Source organism: Molothrus ater, chromosome 4 (genome assembly GCF_012460135.2).
Source record: "Molothrus ater isolate BHLD 08-10-18 breed brown headed cowbird chromosome 4, BPBGC_Mater_1.1, whole genome shotgun sequence".
Taxonomy (NCBI): Eukaryota; Metazoa; Chordata; class Aves; order Passeriformes; family Icteridae; genus Molothrus; species Molothrus ater.
In genome coordinates, this window is record NC_050481.2 from 31,701,382 (window position 1) to 31,722,169 (window position 20,788).

The following is a 20,788-nucleotide window of genomic DNA, read 5'->3' on the forward strand; positions in this document are numbered from 1 at the left end:
CTGCGTTTGCTCATGGCATGTTGGAAAGTTTACAAGTCATTGACCAATGCTTCTGTCCTGGCATTATAAATGAGCATGGCCTTTTCTGCTCAATGTTTGTGTAAGTGGCTATTGTCAGAATGGCTAAAGAAGGTAGCAAATACCCACGCTGTAGTAACCAGAAGATTCACAGCTACACTGAACCAGCTTAGTGAGAAAGAGTTGCAAGTCTCATGAGTAAATAGCTAGAAAATATTTCTACAGAAAGATTCCTATGATCTGTTTTGGATTGTTTCTATGAAGAAGCAGTTTCAAGGCCATAGTTCTTTCTAAACAGTAACTAATGATCCACGTATTACAATAATATGTATTAGGGTTCTTTTATTGGAACTTAGAGATCTGAACTGAAAATCTGATACAGATATTTCTTTATTTTGGATATGTCTACATATTACATGACAATAGCAGCAGAGATTCAAATGAGTCATTACCTGTGAAAATACTGTTACTGTTACTGATTAAAGTACAAATAGACTTTAAAAATTCACAAATTCCAAAATAAAATGTAAATTCAATATCTAGTATAAACATTTTTAAAAATCTGAGTTGATATCACTCTGGAAGTTTAGCACAGATACATACCGCTGTTTTACTCTACAACTGTCAGTAAAAAACTTTTAAGATAATATAAATGTGTTAGCAAAGGAAGAGTTAATCCTTTGAGGACAAAAGTTTCATCTATTATTTTGTTTAAACTTCAACTTGTGTATACCAAAAATTGGACTTAGGCTCACAAATACAATTCTTCATGTAAACAGTAAATTATATAAACAGCTCACTCTTTATTAGCCAAATTGACCACTCTATAGAAAAAGCCAAAGTATAAATACATGTACAAGTATTTTTGTGTCTGCATACACATATATGCATGAAAGTGTTCCCAGGTTTGCTGTGGAGCCTTGTCCCTTAATGTACCCTGAATCTGCATTTGTAAGTTTGAAACCACAGAATTAATCTGTTTATTTATTTATTTATTTTAATATGGTGTTATATAGAATACCCACACAAGAAAAGAAAGAAACTGCTCTCACAGTGCTCCCCAGTTTTCATGTCCTCAGCTTCTGGAACATTTAAGACTATTAACTTGCTGGCAGGCTCCCAAGGAATTTTAAGGCATCTGTGCCTGCGCTACTTATTTTAAGCTCTGTCTTCCAGTGTTATGAAATCTCAAACTCTTTTGAGAGCAAACTCTTCTGACTTTCTTAGTAATTCCACTTCATGTGGTTCTGGCTTTCAGGCAGATTCAAGAATGACATAATCGCCTTTTCCCACCCACAGGTTTTCACTGTTGCTGTTGGTTACACCCTTCCATGTAATGTGCAACACGAATCCTTGTCTGATCCCAAATGCCCAGAAATGGAAGACGGCCCAGCAAAGAGGACTGAAGCACAGTTTCTTGGCTTTCTATCAATCATTATAGGTTGAATAAGGCTTCTTCTGGATTTTTCCTGTGAGTTGATATTACTTTAGCTACAGTGCAGTTCCTGTCAGTCCAAAGTCATGGTACTTCCAAAGGATGTGAACCAATTTTCCAATAAACTTTACCCCTGTTACTGAGGCAGGTATCTTAAATGTAGTAGCAGAGAATAAACAAACTTAAAGTGCTTCTTTTGTATTTTTTACTATATCATTTATGCAAATGCACTCAAAAAATACAGAATTCTTCATTTTTATTTTTAAAAATGCTAGAACTTGGCTAGTATGCATTCATAAGAGCTATTGCAATCATATTTTGCATTATTAGCATTACTGAATTACATAGCAAGCTCCACAGAAGCAAGATAAAAAGCACTTTCTGGAGTTTGTTACCAACATGAGAGAACTAGAAGCAACCTGCAATCCTGTCTCACGGTCCAATTTCACAAAGAGTCTCCTGGCTTACCTGAAGACTACAAGAGTATTTGTACATGAAATATGGCATGCTAACACAGCATAGGTAGTATTTCTTTGCCCTTGGAAAGTCTCCAGAAATTTTTCTTTTTACAGTTACGCTTTTCATACTTGGTCAGATTTTTAAGTAATGCACAGCATTGTGACTACTCAGTTCTCTTGAGTCCAGGACTACTGAAAGGCATTGGTTCAAGTCAGCTTCAGGGCAATTTCAAAGGCAATTATATTGCTGCTTTAAGAGCTGGCACTGAACTGCCAGGCAAAGAAAAAAGCATGTATGATGCTCAAGGAAACACTAGTCCACGTCCAGAAGAAATGGAGAAGAATGCATCAAGTTATGAGCATAAAAAATAAATTATCCAGCCTGGAAAGATAATGGATTTCCTTGTCTTCTTCAGCAATGAGCCAATTCTGGAAAAAAATTACAACTGGGCAATGACTCAGCATCAGGATGTGCATTCTAAAGATAGAAGAAAAAGTTCTCATGGGACCTTGTCATAATCAGCTACATTCACAACTCTGCTGGGCCCTCTCCTAAGTTCAGTGCAGCTGAGAGTCATGCCTTTCTCTCACTCCCAGCAGTGAGGGATTATAAATTTGATTGCTAGAACAGGTATCTAGCAGGGAGAAACCTGTGAGACAGGCTAGAAAATGAGACAAACTGATTGTGATGGCTACCACAGAGTGAAATCCACTGCAACAGGAATTCCATGTGAAATGTATCCTGATGATTATTTATTTCTCTAGACTCTGCTCACAGTACAAGCCAAAGCAATATTTTTGTTTCTGTGATGAAAGTTATCTGGCTAATAAGTAACAACACTTTAAAGAAAGGGATGAATTCAAAATCCTGTAAAATTCTACCTTGGTGTTAAAAAGTCCAAGGCACTCTAAAACACATTCTCTTGAGGCAATAGTTAAGTTCTAGGAAGTTTTAATAAATTGAACTGTCCTTTGCTGACAAAATAAAATAAAAGATTATTTGGCTGACTAAGGTCTTAAAATTTTACTAACACTGCCTATAATGAGATCTATTTCTTCTAGTAATGCAATTATTGTTAATTGGTTTTCTGATACTATGAAAGAAAACTGATTTTAGCTTCAATGGAACTGTAGTTATTTAAAACATTAAATTCACCCATCCACATTAACAGCGACATGAGACATTTTAATTTGTCATTAATAACATTACACAAGCACTTTCAATATTCTTTCACACCCTATATATTTTTACAACACATAAAGACAAGGGTAGCTGTGAAAGCATCCAACTTCTACCATTACCTCATGGCAAAAAGATGATATTTCTCTAGAAAGATGGTAAGAGTGTTTCTAGACAGTCAGGTAGAAGATGGATGTGATGATAGGCTGTGTCAATTGATATTTACTTTCTGGAGCTTTTCAAGGGTAAAAATCTCAAGCACTTATCCAACCTTCCCTAACAACCACACTTGTGAGAACACTTGGGGCAAGTTCTCAGTTACAATCATCACCCCATAGTGGTCAATCTTAATGGAAACCCAAGCTTGAATTGCTGGCTGGAGCTGAGCACACGGAATAAACATTTCCTCTGCTGGGTTTAACAACAGTCTAGTTAGGAGTTCTGCTTTTTGATAATATTCTCAAAAACTACTGTCAAGGATTTTTCAAAAATAAAACATGTACTTAGTTAGCAGCATATTCACACAAAGATAAAGCTCTTTTGTTTTAAATACTCAGTTAATCATTAAACAGAAAATATCAGATCATCCACCCCCACATCAGAAGAAATTGCATTGAAAAAAATACATTGCAATGAGTGACTCATGATGAATTGTACTCCATACTGGACAAGTAAAAACTGTATTTGTCAGAATAAGCATTACTGCTAAAGCCATGTTCTCCTCACTCTGTTTTAAAATTCCCTCATGTCCAGTGCAAACACTCCTGCATCTAAAAGAGTTGAATTTAGTTCTCGTATTCCAAAAGATCAAAATGAAATAAAGTAAAAGAAGCCCTTGGAAATGTTGGCATTTTAGAATACTTAATAAAAGAACAAATTCCTGTACTATATATGTTTCAGCTAGTGTCATCAATGTATCAGGTGCTTACACATCTCTTTTCCCATTTAAACTCGCAATAAAATCTACTGACTTCAGTGAGGGAAATAAGAGCAATCCAGCCTAATGTACTGAAAATCCTGCTGCTAATTTCCAAATACTTCAATAGAAAGAGTGTTCATGGTACCTCCATATTACTGCATATTATCATTTGGTTATTTTCATTTCACTGGTGACATAGAAGAGACTACACTGTGTTAAGGTGCAGCTGACACTTAAATGTTGCTTTTAACCATGTAAAATTTCTTATTTAAAAGTAAACTTGAAAGTTTGGGAAAAAAATAATGCTATGAATTAAATCAATTTTACTGTCAGTTTCTGAGTTTCTGCCCCATAAAACATTTTTAAAGACTTTCTTTCAGATGGAAACAAGACTGTTTCATTCATTCATTCATGGGCAATACTTTGGCTCCATGTGCATTTATATAAGTAAGAAGAATTTTGGACCTCCTTTCTATTACATCAATAAGCTTTTCAATTCCTTTTCTGCCTCCTTGGCTCTCCCAGTATATTTTGTCAAGGAACAAAGACTGGAGCAACTTCTCACGTAAACGCTGGCTCCTCAGCACTGAAACTGCAGATGCAGGGAATCTGGAAAAGCACAAAGAAATTCATCAGGTTTTGCCATTACTCTGAATTGCAGTATTTATGTTGTGGTTTAGCAATCAATTCTAAGAATATAGGCTGCAACTCAGCAAAGGAAGTCCATGCATGCCTAATCATATGTATGTTAATTGTATCTTTTACAGCTGTGGGATTACTCATACATTTTTAGATACATCCTGTCAATGTCTTGGGCCAATAATATCAATTCCAGTAGCTTAGTTTCTCAAACTCAAACTGGGAAGAAATTATTAATCCTTTTACAAAATTGATAATTTAAAACTTACTCATTGATTCCTTGTAGTATTTTGAAGTCAAGATTGTCCTCATTTCTGTCAAAGAAACCCTTATTGTCTATAAAGACCAAGTGCCTTTGGTCATGCCTTCTCTGAACGATGTGTGTCAGGTCAACGGCATCCTGATCATTGCATTTCAGCTTCAGTCCTTGCTGCATACAGGAATCCTCCTTGAGAGGTTTGAATCCACAACAATTTCTGTCTAGTCGATTATAGATCTAAAACAAAGTAGAGCAGAGTGCCAAGTGAAAACAATACCAAAGTACTTGGGGCAAAGTGTCACTGTAAGACATTGCTCTCTAACCCAGCTGACAGGAAAGCAAGCTCAGGACAAGCAAGTGTAATTAAAAACAGTGAAACAGCATTGAAGACCTGGTCCTCACACCTCAGGTACTGCTAAAAGCAATTTCTCATACTGTGTATTTTATCCATTTTATAGCCATGATCTATTATGTCAGTAGAAATTCTTTGAAAATAATGGAACAATACCACTGTGTAACTGGAATAACAAGATGGTGAATACAATTCTATTTTCTTTGTCAGAAGCTTTCTTTTTTTTTTAAATTTTCTGTGCTGGAGAACAATAAAAATAGCAGAGTCTGACACACATAGAGGATGATCTTTATTTTGTGAGATCTATTAGGCTAACAGTATGCAAAATAACTGAAAAGATCAGTGAGGGGCACAAAAAACCATCAAAAGCTATAAAATTGTTCTTACACTGTAAGAACAGTGTATTTATAACCACAGAGCAGCCTCCCTGTGGTATACACTTTTATGACATGATGGTCTAAACTATTTTTTCCCATGCAAAACCTCAATTATTCATCACACAGCACTTAGATGGAAAGAATACATAAATCTGGACTAATTTTGGTGGTGTAAATGTTAGGCCTCTCTTTTGACTTGGTTGTTTCTGTTCCCTTTCATGAACAGTGACAAGAACAAGGCACATTCAGAGCAATGAATGCCCATTTTAGGATAACCATCTAATATAGGAAGGATAAATCACTCCTTGAAAGTGCTGCTACCCCTTGAGAGTAGATGAGAGTAAATATTCAACATTGCTACAGCCCTGATCACACAAATTTGCCTGGATTGCCCTTAAAAGCCTTCACCTTGAACTTTGCCCCTGGGCACAGGAGCCCCCTTTAAGCTCAGGCCCCCTTTAACTCCCCCTCTGAGTCCTGTAGAGGAGGGGATGTGGGGGGTGTTTTGTGCTGCTTGTTCCTGGGTTGTTGGTTGAGATTCCTGCCTGTCAGTCCTGGAGCTTTCTTGTCTATGCCTGATGCTCACAGGGCTACAAATGGGGCCTGTGGCTTTCAGCATCCTTCCTGCTGGCCTGCCTCTCCTGCTGCTGACCCTGCCTGTCCTGGAGCTGCCTTTGGCTCCAGCTCATCTTCCCAGACAGGAGACCTGCTCCTGCTAACAGGAGTTTGGAGAGTGCACTGGTCTGTGCACAGTGCACTTCTATGCACTGGTCTGGTGCATATAAGACTTGATGAGTGGCTCATCAAAGTTCAATCATTTGTTCTGTCCTTTGTTGTTTACTGTTAATTCTTCAAAATGCTCTAAGCATAAAAGCATTACTGTTCACATAAGCCTTCTAAAATTACAATTTTATTGTTGTAACTTCCCAGCAAAATTAGGACCCCATCCTATGCAGAATTTTGTTGCATGTTGAAATAAAAAGGTCACCTCTTTAATCAAATGAAAGTCTGAGAATTGGGTTTGTTTTGATTTTGTTTGGGGTTTTTTATACGTAGTTCTATTTCTAGTTGTATTGTTGACAGTGTTTCTTTCCAAACATCAAAATCCTGAGGAAAGGAACAGACTTCTCTTCCTCTTTCTCTTTTCATGAGCAGCATTCATTATCTGAAGGCTGTAGAACCCCTCTTGCTTCCAGTGTTCTCTCTCCTGGGATCTCTTATTCAATCCATCCAAAGGTAAAAAAGTAAAGCAGAGTCCTTCTAGAAAGACTGCTTTGATGTATAGACCCCATTCCTTTGCACTTCTCTGCATGCATTAAATAGACAAGGAAATCTTGTTCTTACAGCCAGCCTCTTCACAATATCTTGCACATTTCAGTGCTAAGATATAATGATGGAACACTCTGGAACTGATGCATATAGTTTGGCAGAATCTTCTGTCATATATTTATGCACATAAGAGGTCCAAACCCCCAAAATTAAAGAATCCATTTTGCTTGAGTTCTTGCAGGAGGCAAGTAAAGGTCAACTATAAGCATTTTATATCCTGCTCCTATGTTGTACAACATTTGAAACCAGAGATTAGGAAGATCTATTAGAAGTGCCAAACCTATTCTTCTGAAGGAATTATGCTTAACAGAGAATACTCTTCACCATTATTCTTTATTTCTGAATGACTCATGAAGCACAGCTATTATTTTTCTTAATACTAAAACATTTCTTGGCTTTTTTTTTTTTGTTTTCAAATTTTCATATTCTGCTGCTGATAAACTTTGAGAGCACACAGATAAAACTGTAATCTTTAAGAACTATGAGAGTCACTTTCACTCACTTTCTGGAATGCATGTTCTTGTCTGGTAGGCAACAGGAGATATAAATCCCTCTGATACCAGCTATTAGTACAAGAGTAATTTGTCTCCTGTCATGTGAAGTGCAATCCTGTTGTATCTTATTTTAACCAACCCCTCCTTCTGAATAATAGAACAGCAGATTTATCATTCATCAGTCACTGTTCTACTCCTTCTTTACTAAGTCACTGTCTAGGGTTTTGTTTTTTTTTAAAAAAGGAAAAATTATCCACTACAACTGTTACCTTGCTCCAGATTGCAGCTCACCAAAACCACTTCAGTCACCTCTTGGGGCTGGGGAGGTGCAGGAAGGACCACAGAGTAAACAGAGATTTACAGTTGTGAACACAGTCAAGATCTCTGTTTGGAGAAACAAGGAGTGAAGGAGAAACAGTATACCTGACTCAATATGAAATAAATCAAGGCAAAAGCCTTTGCTTCCTCTTTAAAAAGAAATGAGTCAGTTAGGTTTCCTGCCTAATTATAGGCTGCATTTTGGATATTTTAATCCTAAGAAATTACCAGAAATAATTTCAAACTATGCAAATACCTCTCTTTCCTATTTAAAAAAAAATTAAACACACTAAAATTACTATTTCTCAAAGTCCTATGTTTGATCACATGACTTATGAGGCGAATAGTTGTGTTCAGTAAATATTTTACCTGCAACAGAAAATCAAAGAGTGCCATCTTGGACCATTCATGATGATGAATTTCAGTACAGCCCCACTCAGCTTTGGGAACTTTACCATTCTGCCAGCATTTCTTCTTCAATAGCTGCTGATATTGTCCCCAGGTTAACCTCACTGAAGAATGGGTACTATTATCTGTTGGACTCAGCGAGGAATCCCAGAGAATAACAGGACAGGCCTGACCACCTGAAAAAAGGGAAACAAAATACCATTATTATAAGTGCAATACTATCAGTTTTATTTGATTCTTCTTTAGACATTGCCTAAGCATTAGTAATTGTACCATTTTACAGATCTGGAAGGAGAACCAGCCAAGGACGAATATCTTGACATTCTTTGGTTAATGTAGTCTTATCCTACATCCATAACCAGCCACTGCAGGACTGGAAACATAGGCATAAATGTCTTCAGTGTATGGAAGACTTTCTTTGTTTGAAGCAAGAGACTAATGTACAAAATCATATACTAAACCAAAGTATTAAAAAGTGTCTAGGTAGGTTAAAAGCCTCCAATGCCACTGTGAATCAACAATGTAATTTCCTTCTGATTGCAGTGAACTGCTGATTTTCAAGAGCTGGAAACTTATGTCAAAGGGGGTTTTCTTTGCATAATGGACATAGAGACACCACAAATCCCATACTCAAAGTGGATTTCTTTTGTTATTTTTAGTATTTTAAACCTATAATGTATTACTCCACAGCTCTGAAAGGATATATGAGAATACTAGTGAATGTAAGCATAGCATGAATAAACAACTTCACAAATTTGGGCTTTTTACCTAGATAGGAGATCTGTTTTGTATAGTAGATATTTTAGCCAAATTCTTTAGTTCTTCTGTGTATAAGAATATTCTTCTGTGTATAAGAATATTCTTCTCTTCCCTGAAACAAATACAGAGGACTTCTCTTTGGTGACTTCTAGTGTTCAGCTTCACTGTGAGAATAAACCTCATCAAAGAATTTAAAATTAGCTTCTCCAGTATAAAACTGATAAATTTATTTCACACAGCATCAAGGAACAGATAGATCTATTTTATTACAAAATTCTCCTTTTATTCCTGATGCAATGCTACTGCTGCTGAACTGCTAAGGACCCAGGACTGACCGCGGCTTGTACATATTAAAACAAAGAAATCCTTTATATTTTAGGGTGTGTAGACAGAAGATCAAAATATGTCTTAGTACAGAGAGGAAGAACCATTTAACTGCAAAGCTTAACTGCTGTTTACTAAAAAGTGTTGAAACACATATAAAGCTTTAAAATTATTCATATTTATCTTGAAGTTCATTGAACTTAGTCTACACTATTGCACAATTTATTGCATATTTAAGTGCAGCCTAAATTGTCTCTTTGTCTTCCACATGCCCAGGAAGACAGAGACAGATTTGCAAAAAAGCTTTTAGAAACACATGAAGGCAAGAGGTCCAGGCCACCTTCTTCAGAAGCAAACCAGACAGAAAATAGCCCATGGAAAACAGGTGTCAGTGCCAACAGCAGGGTAAAAGCTGCCAATGTCAATGCTCCATTTGTAAGCAGCCAGGACTGTGAAAAACTATCTCCACACAGCTGAATAAAAAAGCAACTTGTTCAGAGGATGCTGACTATTGTAAAACAACAGATAAGAAATTATCTTTGCCTGTACCTGGCTCTGAAACATGTGCAAAGTTCCATCTCCCATTCACCAAACAAGCATGACAGACCGGCCCCGCATGCAATACAGCCCAATAGAAAATCCAGCTCCTTTCCAAACCAGAATGTACCTGATCTTCTCTCTGCCATGGCTTGCACATACAAGGTTGTCCTTCCAAAGCCAAGCCAACCCAACCACCAGCTCTTTGACTTCCCTTCCAGTTGCCCAGTGTTTCCTTAGAAACACAGAATGTGCCTTTCCATTAGGAACATCAATCACTCTTTATTTATGATCAGTATTACCTTTATCAGCACCATGTTCCACACTCTCCTCCACTGAAAAAATGAGCTGAGCATTCCTGAAAATCAGGCTTCTCCTCTACTGAGGTGTCTGAATAAGTATTTAGGTAACCTGTTTGGGAAATCCTACCCATTTCTCCATCTCTCTCTCTCTCTGGCTCTATCACCTACACTGTAGATGAATTTACCCAGGTTAGATCAGCTATGAGATAGTTTCTTTTCCAAGAAAGTTTGGAGACAGTCTATCTAAGCACTGGGAAGTCTCACAAAAAAAAAAATAAAAGACAGAAGGACAGCTTTCATCAGGACCAAATCTGATCATCCGATCTATTATTTTTGTATCTCCAGTAACAACTTATGTAACTATTCATGAATTCTTCCACAAATCAAATACATAAACAGTTTTCATAAACATCTCCTGTCTACCCAAAAAGGACATGATAAACAATAGTAATATAAATACTTGAAAACTATGAATAATATCATGCCAGTTTCCATTAAGATACAAAAATATTTTTAAAAGACTAAGGTTAAATACAGGAAATGTTTGCATTTAAAAGGAAATGGGAGCAGAAAAGATGATCAAAAAAAAAAATCTTTCAACTCTGTAATATAAATTGGATTACAGGAATATGAAACAGCAGCTTCAGTAAAGAGCAGTGACTCAAATTTTTGACACTTACAGGAAAAACATGAAGATGCTGAATTAAAGCAGATAAGGGGTCTGATTCACAGCTGCATGAATTGACACGACCCCAATCAAATCAGTGGAGTTTTTCTGATTCAAACCTCATTAGGATTGGGCTGAAGTTGCCTTAACAGTGAAGAGACCTACAGCCACAACTGGAAAGGTGAAGCACATTTCAGAAAAAGTCCAGTGTATTCTGTATGTGCTTCTTTCCTAGTCGGCTTTACATATTAACACAGAGGGGTACTGCTTTTCTGTTGCTGCAGCTGCACTGCACTGAATCTCATCCAGAGCTGATTGGGTTAATTTTATTTTTATCTGCCATTTTAGATCTATATACCTACTTAACTGTCCAAAGGCAATCTTCAAAATTGTATGGGAAAGATTTTTCAAAACTCGTGCTGAAACCTCCTAGTTATTCATACACATTTTTAAACATTTCTGAACATTTTGAACATTTCTAAAAATGTCTTGGCTAAGTTGAAAAAGCTAACACAGATGAAACCTCAGGCTGTTGAGATTAGACCACCTCAAGGTACTCCAACTGCTTCATGTGCCGCTCGCTGACATACCACTGCATGGCTTCTTCAACACAGGCATCACCTTAGATTTCCACACCCCACATCACTTTGAAAATAAACTGCATGCTTCTGAACTTCACGTGGTTAGGAACCACATTTTGCTCTTGCAAACATTTCTCTCCTCATGTGCTCTGACTTATAGCTACAGCACTTTTTCTAACTTCCTCAAAAGAAAATATTTTCAAACATGCCCAGAAGATCAAAGGTAAAACCATAAAATCTTTCATGAGCTAGTTCAAGCCCTTTCTCAAACTCACCATTGTTCACTCTAAGGCAGTACATCTCACCACTGCCACATTTACAAGAAGAGTTCAGTTTTCCATGTATTAGCAAGAAAGGATAATTTAGTGTGGAAAATGAGAGGGACCAGCATACAGAGAATAATTTTGAGGGTTTAAGTTTTTAGGGAAAATATAGGGAACAGAAGCAGAAAGCAGAGAGAAGTTGGGACATTTATTTTTCTTTCTTCCCTATGCACCTTATTGCAATGTTCTGTCCTGTGCTCATATGGATGTCAGCATTAAGGAATGCATGAAATGTGCATTAGTTGCTCTCTAGACTATGGACTGCATTATTGCTTGTACATTAACTTCTCTACCCAACAGAATACTGGAAATATGCTTCTCATACCCCTTTGAGAGGTACAGCACTATGTGAAAGTATTTTAGAGCACTCTGAATGCATAAAGCAGTGTTAGGTTTTTATTCTTTGCCCTGACATTGATGATTAATATTGCATAATTTAAGATGGGATGGCAAGAGCAGGCTGATAGGAGAGGATATAACACCGAAAAAAATGGGACATGTTTTAGAGTCATGCAGAGGCCAGTAAAGCAAAACAAGTGCAACCAGTGGAGCTATCATCTCATTCATCTATTTGAATTAAACCAACCATGAAAGGTGTTACTCAAAGGAAGAGTTTCCTGCAAGTTTGAGGGAAAAAGGGGTTCTGGACAAATAGTGGATTGAGTACATCAATGCTTATTATTCTCAGTTTAGTCAGACTCAGAATATCAGAAAACCAGAGGGGAGGAGAAGCAGCCCTCAGCACACAGTAGTTCAGTCCCTCAGCAAGAGATGCAACAAAATTGCATAGCAACAGCTATTGTACCAAAAGCCATCGAAGCCTCACTGCTACTATCCAAGGAGCCAGAGCACTATCCTTACAGCTGTCAGCTCAGACAGAGAAGCCAGCCTGCCCCAGCCCACAAACTCCAGCTGTAGCTCAAGCCTAAAAAATACTGCCACTCTCCCAGCCTGCAAATGCAGTCACTGAGCTGGAGGCCACACATGCATTTGACTTAGCTCCTGTGCAAAGGTCATTAAGGTAGGGCTGCAACACCAAGCAAGGTCACTTATGTCTCATATTCCTCAGGTTAAGGTTATGAAATAATGAAGTACCTTCGTGCTGTAGTATTAATGTGACCATCCTATAACTCAGACACATAAGGGTCAGCCTTCATTTATTCCACAATAGACAAAATTTTATTATTATTTCCTGGTGTTTTACAGGATTGTCCTTCCTTTTTAGTAGGAGATATTTTTAACATCTTGTAGGTAGCAATGGAAGTAGTGAATGACTGCTTGTGTATGCACAAAATCATGCTCTTTTAGATTTCTACGCCCAGCTCAGATACCTATACTACTCAGGCTTTTTATATTCAGTCAATTCATTGTAAAAGTATGAGAGAAAGAGTTACCATACCTGATTTTTCCATCCAGGGTGGATGATGGAAAAATTAGACAAGCCGCAAAAAAATTCAGTTAACACTTAAAAGGGTTTACAGTTAACAAGGGAAGGTGAGGGCAGCAGACGGGGAACTTAAATACAGTATTTTGCTAGACTTTAAAAAAAGTCAGTGTCAGATCTGTGGGAATAAGGGAAATAGAAACTGTACAGGGATTTACTAAGCAGTTCTTTGAAACTGCTTTTGACAAAATGAATGACAGTTTTGAAAAGCCCATTTTTTAAGATTTTAATGCTACATCAAACATGTCTTGTTGGATCACATCACAACTGAGGCAAGCTAAAGGGATGTGTCAGGGAGAGAGAAATGTGCATAGAAATAATGTATATTCATACACACATGCAGTCTCTAATCCTGCATTGCTTGCTTTCCCATGTGAATAATTGATTCACACAAGCCACTCTGTAAAAAACTTTACAGTGCTCACCTATCTTAACATATCTAGGTCATTTCAGTGAGCTAATTACTAATATTATTTTTAGGAATTATATTTTTGCTCATTTTCCTACCACAAATATTTTCACATTATGCCAGACACAAGCACATAAATAGTAAAGAGCTTAAGTAGTTATAAGGCATCTGAGTTCCAGCATATTTCCAGGCTAAAGAAATCATGAGAGACAAGGTACAGTCACTGTTCCAAATGCTCTGTTCAGCCTTTAGCTGGAAAAAATGAAGTGAGACCAAAATAGTGTTATTTCTCTTCTCATCACCTAGCAACACTCCTCTTGCAATAGGAACTTAGCCAGTTATGAGGAAAAGAAAATTAGAGAGCAGAATGACACACTCTGTCCCAGACAGTCCAAAACATACTGTAAGGTGACAGACACTGAGCAGCACAATGCACAATTAGCCTAATAGCAGTTTTCTGAGGTTTGCAGTCTGTCATCTCTGCAGCCACACTGTGCAGAGTTCCCCCATCCGAACTGCCTTAATGCCTTATGACAGCTCTATAGCAATAGATCTTGTTCCTAAAAATAAAATGGGCATAATGTATCTTCCATGCTCTGCAAGTATGAATAATATTCAGAAGCCTCCAAACTGTTGTTCCTAGAGCTTCATTCCCATTGTTGTACAGGCTGCCAAAGGGAAGGTTTACAAAGAAGGAAGACACTGGAAATCACGAGGTTGTCTTCCTGCTGACAGATTTTAAAAAATCTTTCTAGCATTACTTTTCTTTTTAAGAAATGCAGACTGATCTAAAACTATTTGGTATAAGCTGATTTCAAAGCAAGAAATGAACAGCAAAAACATAGCTAGCTACTTTTGCAATGATTCACTAAAATGCAATATAGTCCCTTTGGATTTGTGATCGTACAAAAATAGGGCTTATGCTGAAGACATATTTAAGAAGGTAGCAATTTTAAAGCAGACTTCTAGCTCACATTACATGTCTGAATTCTACCTTTAATTTCACTAAAGGCTAAAAATCAACTTTTTAATTGGAAACTCTATACTAATCACGCAATAGGCATATTGAGGTATTTACTATGTGTGTTTCTTTAGATAATAGATATCTGTATATATGTAGGTACTGAACCTCAAAAGGTACAGCCAAATTCACTGAAATGTAGTTTGTTTGGGTTTTAACTGAAGAAAGGGAAGCACTTTTTAAAAATTTTCAGTTCCCAAGAGGATTAGTGCCATGAAAGAAGATTCAAGCTTCTGCAAGCAGGTTCCCTACCTCTCTGAGTAGATTATCTGACCCCATTCCTACCACCTGAGAGATGAACTTTTGTGAAAAGTTCCAATAGTATTTTATTAAAGTCTATTCTAAAAGATGAGAAGTATATTTTTAAATATAAGAAATACCCATTGAATCACAGAGATTCTGGACTCTCACCAGTTTCACTTCAGGCAGTCTGTACAATGTCATGCAATCTACTGATTGCTCCTTCTCTTTTTTCTTGTTCCAGACTCGTGTTAGGAAACTCTTACTGCCCTCAGCAACTCTATCGTATTTGAAGCAAACTTTGGGGAACTCATCCTCTGGACAGAATAACTGCACTGCAGAAGTTACACACATACACTGGCTTTATTTCCCTGTAACAATGGGGTTAGTGCTCAGGCTCACAGGAGTTAAAGGGGGTGGCTGCTGCTGCCCCATGGCTAACACCAAGCGGGAAGGAAACCTCTGCACCCCACCCGCAGATGCTGAAAACCACACAAATGTGTTACCTTGGAAGAACTCTGATCTCCTGCTTACAGAAGGTAAGCTCCTGTTTAGCCCCAAGATCCTGTCCAAATGAAAGGCAAACACCTCACTCATGTCCAGAGGTCTTTTGACAATTCCACAGTGTCCCTGATTACAAGCAGTTCCTGTAGTGCTGGGACCTCTTGCAAATACTGCCAGCACTGCTTTTTGTGAAGGAACTTCTTGAATGCTCTCTATGGGAGAGTCTGCCAGCATGCGCATGTTTAGGATGTCATCTTTGCTCATCCATGAGGGAGGGCTCTCACTATAAATCCTGATATTGCTTTCCTCAGGCTGGAGTTGTGACTTTATAGCTCCAGAAATCCTCCCAGGTCTCTGGTGACCTCTCTCCCTGATAGCCATTCCTTTATGCCCGTGTTCATCCAGTTGGTACTTTCTTGCCTCCAGAGGGATCGCTGCTCCCTTGGTGCCGGTGGCAGGTGTGGCCCGCCCTGGCTGTTGGGCAAAGGCCTCTTCCCAGCCCATAAAAGTGGCTTTTGGAAAGTGCTGCCCATAGGACAAAGGGATTGCATTTTTCTTCCTGCGTTTTGGCTTCACTGTGCCTCTGATGTTGGCGGGCTTGCTGCGCTTGGACCGCAGGGTGATATAAACTACATTGGGTGGCAGCAAGGTCCCATTGCTACCAAGCTGGGGTTCCTGGAAATTGGGTGGTGACAGGGTGCCATCCAGTGGGATGCCCAGAAAAGGAGTTTGAGCTGCATCTTGGAGACTCCTGGAACTGATCTTTTGATGTCCTCCTTTGTGCTGCGGTAAAACATGACCCACTTGGCTGACAAGAAATCCCAGGTAGATCACACAGGCAGTGCCCACGAGCAGATTCCTCCTTGTCCTCGGGCGCCTGCAAGTCCAGAGCCTCAGCAGCCGTGAGTGCCACAGGCAGCAAATAAACAAGTTTTTGATTTTACTTGGCTGATCAAAAGGGGTCATTTCTCTAGTGAATCCACATGATGAAAACAGCATAAAGTCTTCTGTACATCCCAGCCAGGATGATGATGCATTATTTCTCTTCCCCAATTTCTATTTCTCCTTTTCCAAGTAGCTTCCAGCATGGGTGATGGACAGAGGCTACTGATATGCCTGGGAAAGTGGTCAGCACTAAGGATGCTGACACTCCACCTTCTCAAACTGTAAATTCTTATCAGCCACCACAGAGGAAGTGATTGGCTTCAGAGAATGAATGGAGCCAGCTGCGTAAGCAAAGTTTACTGACTTGTAGTCTAAAAGATCTATGTATCTTCTCTGCAAACTGCAAAAAGAAAATAGTAGCATTTCCTTTCATTGCTTACACATAGCATCTGTGGCTCTATATTTTTCAGAGAAAAGAAGTTCTAGATGAGACAGTATGCATGTAGGAATTTGTCAGGATAAATCTTTTACTTTCTCATTACAGTATAAATCAAACACCAAAACCATTAAATACAGGCTCAATTTTCAATCTCAGCTAGATGTAGTCCAGCATTAGAAGAAATGCTTGTCAAATCCAGATCATTATCTTTTTCTTACAAGACAAAGTCTTCACTAAACCTCATGTTATGGAAATGCTGTAAATGATTCAAATATGAACCAGTGACTAGTAGTTAAATATGCACATATTCACTAATATAAAAATATATTAGCAGTGCCAAATTTCCCTAGTTGACTATGAATATAGTTTCCATAATACATAAATACACATTAAAATTGAAAGATGGTTAATTCTCTTCACTCTTGTGAAGCCATAAAAAGAATCTAGCTAAAGTTTTAAAAATAAAATGACAGTGGCTTATATATCCTTTCCAAGAAACAAAGAATAGGTGCACATTACATACAGATTGCTATAAAAGTAAAATTTCTTACCTATTCAGCTTCACACATCCTTTGTTCTGGTAAACTCCTTAGGTTAATAAAAGTAACTGAGTAAAAGCTGGCATCTAGAACATATTTCACTTTTAAGTATGGTTCACATTTAGGTATTTCATTGCAAGCTAGGAACTGTTGAGAAGCTAACTTTACTGAGAAATGGTTGCATATAAACTGCTGTAAACTTACATGAACCTCATGTTATAAAAAAAAAAAAAAAACCAAACCAAACCAAACAACCCCACACACAAAACCACAGCAACTTCTATTTTAAATTCTGTAATGAAAAGTCCTGTGAAGTATGTGCCTTTCAAAAGTGCATTCCATCTATTTCTAACTCCTGAGAGCCCTCTAGTGCACTACATGCAAATGTACTAAAGAAACTCCCTTAACTGCATTTATCTTTTGGGGGTTTTTTTGAGTGTGAAATACCACCCACTCCCTGGATTTTAGAACTTTTGAGGATCATATATTGATGTGGTGAGAAGTGAAAAAACAGCCACTTTTAAAATGCTCTTAATCTGCTACTAAACAGCTCAGGAGTGTCTCCTATTTGCGCTTTCTGGAGCAAGGCATAGCAGAGTCCCTGTACAGCTGGAAAAGTTGGGGCAGACAGAAGTTAAGGGCAAACTTCTGACATCTGACCCCTTTCCTAGTCTAAGTATAAAATAACAAAATGTATATGTTCACTGTAATTCAAAGAATTGAGATATTCTCTTCTCCATAGCTACTACTAAAGAATAGGTAAGAAATTAGTTTATGTTTCATGTTGGTCCAATATTAATTTATAAAAATTTTTGACTGTATTTTTTTTTCACAAGCCATCATTTATCATTTATCCTTACTTTTTGTCTAAATATGTACTGTCAAGTTAAAACTGCAGTACCCATGCCCATGAACAGTAAAAGAGCCTCCCTGTGACCTATTTTTTCCAAATCTGAGTTTTTGGAGGAATTGAGATTGTAACAAATCTCTTCATCCACTTCAGTTCTTCTTTCTTGTTTTGGTTCAAATTTGACTGATGGGACATACCCCAAATAAAGAGAATTTATTCCAAAATCTTCAGACAAGTTGCTTGAGTTGGAAATGCATTACACTGCAACAGTTCTTTTCAAATACCCAGTTCCTGCAAGTACACAGCACCTGTCTATTAGAACCAAGCAGCACCAAAGCACTCTACATTCCAGTCACTAACAGCACTCCTCTGCTGTAACAATTCTCTGAAATTCTCTGTAATCTAAGTATTCTTTCTACTGCTAGTCTTTAAATATTATCTGAAGGAAATTATAAAAGGATATGGAGGGTCATTCTTCACTTCTCATTTCATTTGTAGCCTTGAAATCATAATGTGGTGTACATACTGATGTACAATGTTGACTGCTGGGGTTTTTTTGAGGCTTTCTATGTGATAATAGCAATGGTAGTTCCTTTATTTATCATGTTCAGAAGAGAGAACTCAGGTACTGGTATGTTCTTTGGAATGGATGGTGGTAGAAAATCAACTAGATAGAACACAGTACCTTGTTAGTTTAACAGATGTTTGCCTCTAATTTTGGATCCTTAAAAGGCAAAATATCAAGTGATTTTTTTTCAGCCCCTGTGGTGTACAGCTCCAGTGCCCTAACAGATACCATAAAATAAGGAAGGCTGAAATTACTATGGAGTTGTCTGGAAAAAAAACATTCCATCGTGTTTCACAAGAAACAAAGAAAATGGTTTTTGTTCAAGTGGGTACTATTCTTCTCTCTGGAATCATTCTAACCCAAAGCTACAGCAAAGCACTAAAGAGCACTACCAAGCTGAAACAGTACTTCCCCTGTGGTGATAAAATATTTAAGACAAACTTTCAGAACAGCAGTTGCTGTCTGACCAAATTCTGGCCTGCATTATTTCACTTTGCTACCTACAGCTAGCCTGTAGTATCTGTCAGATTTTGTATTTGCTCCTTGCTCTAAACTATAACTGTGATATTGCCATCTGCATCCACTAAATTCAGCTTTTCATGTAATTTCTTCATATACTCATATTTCATGGTCAGTGTTGTATCTTCCTAAGGTAAGGAATAAAAGCATATAAAAACTAATATAGGAAAATAGCAAAGAATGGAAGAGGGGAATTAAAGAAGTATTTTCTAGTCCTTCACAGACCTAGGTATACTTTTTTCATGTGAATGAATAGCTGGATTAACTGTTTGCAATTATTTTCTTCATTTTTTCCCCTCTTTGTTTTGTTTTTTGTTTAACTTTGAAATTCACCTCCACCTCCACCTGCATTTGAAGAGGTTTTCTGCTGGTGGTGGACAAGCTGCAGAATCTGAAGCAGCTGGTGGCCTGCACTGCTCCAAGCAGGCGGCCTCTGGCCAATTTGCAGAGACAGGTGGAGTGTGCCAATGCCCAGCAGTCACAAGGTCCTTCATGTTGACTTTATCCCTGGGCACCTGAAAGGACATGGCTACAGACTAGGCTCCTTGATGTGTGTGCTCTTGCTTTCCATGTGCAGGCACTTCAATGGAATAGGTTAACATTTTTTCCCATCACTTCAGAATAAAATAACACAACACATATACTCGCACTGCCCTTAGAATTCTTTTTTCTGCATGTTACCGTTGTGGTTATGATATTATTTCTCTTAGATGCACTATAGCCATATTGTTTCCATAGAGATGTTCTGCTATTCATCTCTAAATGACACATGGACAGACATTTATGTTAAAATGATTGATAAATGGTGCATTCCTAGCTTTACTGAATCCATACGACTGACAACTTATTCTCCAGAGAAACAAAGTAAGCCCTTATTATGGATAATGCAGATTTGATTTGCAGAATATGAATCATTACTTTAGAAGGCTCGTGCTGTGTTTGTAAGGAGATCAATTTGGGCTGCCATCTGGAAACTGTACTTCAAGAGTGCAGAGAGAAATGTTTGCTTTGTGACTAAACATGCTGACTAATAGTCTGTGCTTTAACTGGTCCGGATCAAATCCTTACAGGGAAATCTGCAAAGACCTCTTCTTGACATCATGTAAAAGATTTTTTTCCTACTTGATTTTGCTTGCCAAACAACACAGGGGCTTCCAGACCAACAGCTGGTAATTTTCGTGCTTAAGAAAAATAAAAACCTGGATGCCCTGACTAGGCTTGGTGGTTTCCTTGCGTTGCGGCACACCACAGTGTAGGGAGATACAATGTAAGAAAATAAAGGTAGTATAGAAAGTAATCTTACCCCCTAAAGAGTTGCTGCTGGGTTAATTATTAAAGATTAGGAGCAGGCCCGATTTTAACAGGCACAGCTGTAGCCAGTAAGAAGAGGGTTATAAAAGAGTGGATTGGTTGGTTAAGGGGAATTGGAGTTAGTTGGCTGCTGTGAGGATGAGGAAGAGTCAGTGCCTAGAGGAGCTGCCTACAAGAAACATCAAGGAGGTATGAAACTCTAGCAATATGGAACCCTTGCAATGTAATGGCAATAGACCTCTTGCACTATAATGACAACACCGCAGGGCCAGCAGCTGTTGTATGGCCTCAAAATGTCCCTGCCTCTCCCAGGATGCCTGTCCCCTCTGCAGGTGCCTGCAGCCTCCAGCAGCCAGGGAGACCTCGGGAGCGGGAGGAGC

General features: G+C 38.1%; 1 protein-coding gene across 1 annotated transcript; it reads right to left on the reverse strand.

Annotated features, from left to right (window-relative positions):
• Positions 1-345: 345 nt before the first annotated feature.
• GASK1B (golgi associated kinase 1B) lies at positions 346-17,331 on the reverse strand. The gene is made up of 5 exons (XM_036382821.1): positions 17,173-17,331; positions 15,300-16,582; positions 8,148-8,362; positions 4,919-5,145; positions 346-4,619 (listed from the first exon to the last, which is right to left on the reverse strand). The coding sequence occupies exons 2-5, from the start codon at positions 16,294-16,296 to the stop codon at positions 4,412-4,414; spliced, it is 1,647 nt and encodes a 548-aa protein (XP_036238714.1). The 5' UTR covers positions 16,297-16,582; positions 17,173-17,331; the 3' UTR covers positions 346-4,411.
• Positions 17,332-20,788: the final 3,457 nt, after the last annotated feature.